Source organism: Nematolebias whitei, chromosome 15 (assembly GCF_014905685.2).
Source record: "Nematolebias whitei isolate Nwh7 chromosome 15, NemWhi1, whole genome shotgun sequence".
Lineage (NCBI taxonomy): Eukaryota > Metazoa > Chordata > Actinopteri > Cyprinodontiformes > Rivulidae > Nematolebias > Nematolebias whitei.
Genome location: NC_056512.1, coordinates 38,128,428 through 38,131,816, shown reverse-complemented (window position 1 = coordinate 38,131,816; position 3,389 = coordinate 38,128,428). Strand labels below are relative to the sequence as shown.

At 48.7% G+C, this 3,389-nt stretch overlaps 1 protein-coding gene across 2 annotated transcripts in view; it reads left to right on the top strand.

Moving 5' to 3' along the window:
* Positions 1-2,293, top strand: part of LOC119421824 (keratin, type I cytoskeletal 13) — a 2,524-nt gene extending 231 nt beyond the window's left edge. Inside the window, exons 2-8 of one of the 2 annotated variants that reach the window (XM_037689188.1) lie at positions 23-345; positions 602-684; positions 787-943; positions 1,031-1,192; positions 1,465-1,590; positions 1,706-1,929; positions 2,128-2,293. In XM_037689188.1, the coding sequence (XP_037545116.1) occupies positions 23-345; positions 602-684; positions 787-943; positions 1,031-1,192; positions 1,465-1,590; positions 1,706-1,929; positions 2,128-2,242 (1,190 nt within the window). In that variant the 3' untranslated portion in view covers positions 2,243-2,293. Of the gene's footprint in view, positions 346-601; positions 685-786; positions 944-1,030; positions 1,193-1,464; positions 1,591-1,705; positions 1,930-2,127 lie in introns of both variants that reach the window. The other variant, XM_037689187.1, reaches the window with a different exon arrangement.
* Positions 2,294-3,389: the final 1,096 nt, after the last annotated feature.

Sequence of the window (3,389 nt, the reverse complement as noted above, 5' to 3'; positions counted from 1 at the left end):
TTCTCCTCCGGTGGCGGTGGAGGTTTCTCCTCCGGTGGCGGTGGAGGTTTCTCATCTGGTGTTGGTGGAGGTTACTCCTATGGCGCTGGGGGAGGTTTCTCCTCCTCTGCTGCCGCAGGAGGAGGCTTCAACCTGAACGACGCCATGGACATCTCCGACAACAAGAAGGCCGCCATGCAGAACCTGAACGACCGCCTGGCCTCCTACCTGGAGAAGGTCCGCCAACTGGAGGCAGCCAACGCCGAACTGGAGCTGAAGATCCGACAGTACATGGAGGGCAAGTCCAAACCCGAGGGCCGCGACTACTCTGCGTTCTACGCCACCATCAGCGACCTGCACGACAAGGTGAGACCCGGTTCTGAGCTCAGAATGGTGCGTTGTGTTCGGTACAGCAGAGTCAAAGGTCAAACTAAAAAAATGTTTAACCCAAAACAAACTGAATCCTTCCTAAACCAAAATGCCCTGTGGCAAGACATGACCGACCACACCCAGACAACCAGAACCAGAACCTAAACAGAACCTTTCGGCCTTCTGCTGGTTCACCCGAAATCTTTTATAAAGACGAACTTTACGTCTGAATCTGTTCTTTTTCTGGTTTCAGATCATCATTGCCAAACAAGAAAATGGAGCTGTGTACCTGGGGATCGACAACGCCAAGCTGGCCGCTGACGACTTCAAGCTCAAGTGAGTCTGATCGAGCAGCTGCTGGGTCCAGTTTGACGGAGCCTAAGCCGCTCCTCCTGACTGAACACACTAGATGTGATTAACGCTGTGTTGGACGCGCAGGTTCGAGAACGAGTTGGCGATGCGTCAGAGCGTGGAGGGCGACATCGCCGGGCTGAAGAGGGTCCTGGACGAACTAACGCTGGCACGATCCGACCTGGAGATGCAGATCGAGGCCCTGAGGGAGGAGCTCATCTACTTGAAGAAGAACCACGAGGAGGTGAGCTGAAACGTGAACCCTCCACGGTTTACCAGAGACAAGACTTCTTACTGCGACAGTTCAAATGATCATGAAATGTTCTTGCAGGACCTGCTAGGTATGAGGTCACATGTCAGCGGTCAGGTCAATGTGGAGGTGGACGCCGCGCCCCAGCAGGACCTGACCGCCATCATGGCTGAAATGAGAGACCACTACGAGAGCGTCGCCGCCAAGAACCGCAAAGAGCTAGAAAGCTGGTTCCAGGCCAAGGTGAGTAAAACGTAAAACCAATGATTTCAGCTGAAAGATCTGGGCAAACACGAAGCACACAGACACCTCCTGAGCTGAAACTCATCCAGGAACATGTTTCTGGCGTCATCTAATGGCCGGAAGTGGAACTGCACATCAACGCTGATTTCCTTTTAACAGAAAGTCTTAAAACACCGAAGGAGTTTTAATTAGATGTTACACAATAAATTTAATAATAATAAATAAAATGTTTATGAGAATAATAAATGTTTTCCTAATTGGTGTCTCTGCAGTCTGAGGACCTGAACAAAGAAGTCGCCGTCAGCACTGAAACCCTGCAGACAACCAGAACAGAGTTCAAAGACCTCAAACAGACCCTGCAGAGCCTGGAGATCGAGCTCCAGTCTCAGCTCAGCATGGTGAGCGTCAAACACTCAACATCTGTCTGAAACATCTCTGAGACCACCAACAAACACAAACCTGGCCCAGCTGAGACCGGTAACGAACTGGGACGTGTCCTCTCTGTCTCCACAGAAAGCCAGTCTGGAGGCCACGCTGGCTGAGACGCAGAACCGCTACGCAATGCGCCTGTCAGGTTACCAGGAGCAGGTTTTGGCTCTGGAGGAGCAGTTGGTACATCTGAGGACGGACCTGACCCGACAGGGACAGGAGTACCAGACCCTGCTGGACATGAAGACCAGACTGGAGTTGGAGATCGGAGAGTACAGACGGCTGCTGGACGGAGAGGGAGGCGGCAGGTGAGCTGTCCCAGCTGGGACTGAACCGGGCCGGGCAGATTCTTGAACATGTCATAAAATGCATTTCATAAAGTTTTACAAAGTTCCTTGTGAAGGACTGTGGAGGTTTAGATGTATCTGAGGCAGCAGCCGGTCGGTGAGCTGTGACTCAGACTGTCGACTAAACATGAACTGAAGTCGTGTGTCGTTCTCCTGCAGCTCCTCCTCCTCCTCCTCCAAATCATCAACAACGACGACTCGTAAGGTGGTGATCGTCACCAAGGAGGTCACTGAGGACGGCCAGGTCACGACCGAGACTCAGCAGATCAAGTGAGACGACCAACATCAGCTGTTCTCACAAATAAAACACTACTGAGCAAATAAATATGGTGTGTGTGTGTGTGTTGTTGACCCAAACCAAGAACCAGAACCAGAACCAGAGTCTTCGGTTTGATTTCACTTCCTGTGGAGCTCATTCAGTTACAAGCAGAAGCAATGATTTAAAAAGTCTCATGAACATTTGATCCACTGTGGAGTTCAAACTGAAACATGTTGAGAAACAACGACGTCATTTTATTTGATGGCAGCAACACGAGTCAAACAAAACAAACACGTGCACAATCTGCCTGCTGTGCACGGATCAGCTGTCTGAAGGTGACCTCCAAATTCATTCAGCCTTTACTTCTACAGGTTGGTCTCATTGAGCCTCGTGGACTCATTTACAGAGAGGCCTGATTTAAATAAAGAACAGAAGAGGTACAGACAACAACAATCATATAAAAACATGTCAAATGAAAAGTAAATAAAATAAATAAAACAAAAATGTAACAAAAAAACAGCTACATTATAAAACAATATAAAATACTAAGAACAGGAACATGTCTGTGTTGGTTCTTGCCAGGAACGTAACAGATGTTTGAAGCCACTTAGAGAGGTCAATGTCGAGAGCTTCAGATCTTTTTGCAAGATATTCCAAGAAACAGGAGCGGAGTAGGAGAAGGACCTTTTGCCAAGTTCAGTCCTCACTGAGGGAACACTGCAGGTAATAATGTCCTGAGAGCGCACGCTGTAGCTGCACTCATGCAGAGACATGTAGGAGGAGATGTATGAAGGCAGCAGACCAAGAAGTGATTTAAAGATGAAAATGTACTAGTGGGAGAATCTGTGCGAAGTTAATGATGACCAGTTAACCAGTGAAGACCAGTTAACCAGTGAAGTTAATGATGACCAGTTAACCAGTGAATACAGGGTGCAGTGGTGGGTACGGTAGTTACAGCCAGTCATGAATCTTAGTGCACCATGATGGACAGAGTCCAACATCTGCAGAGTGATGCTGCGTTCAAAGCTGCTGAAAAACTGGGACATCTGAGCCTCACCAGACTTACTCAGTTGTTGGGAAAAGACTCATGCATGTGGTTCTGTTCTGGACCTCATTGCATTAAAACCAGGTCTGGTTCTGGACCTCACTGCATTAAAACCAG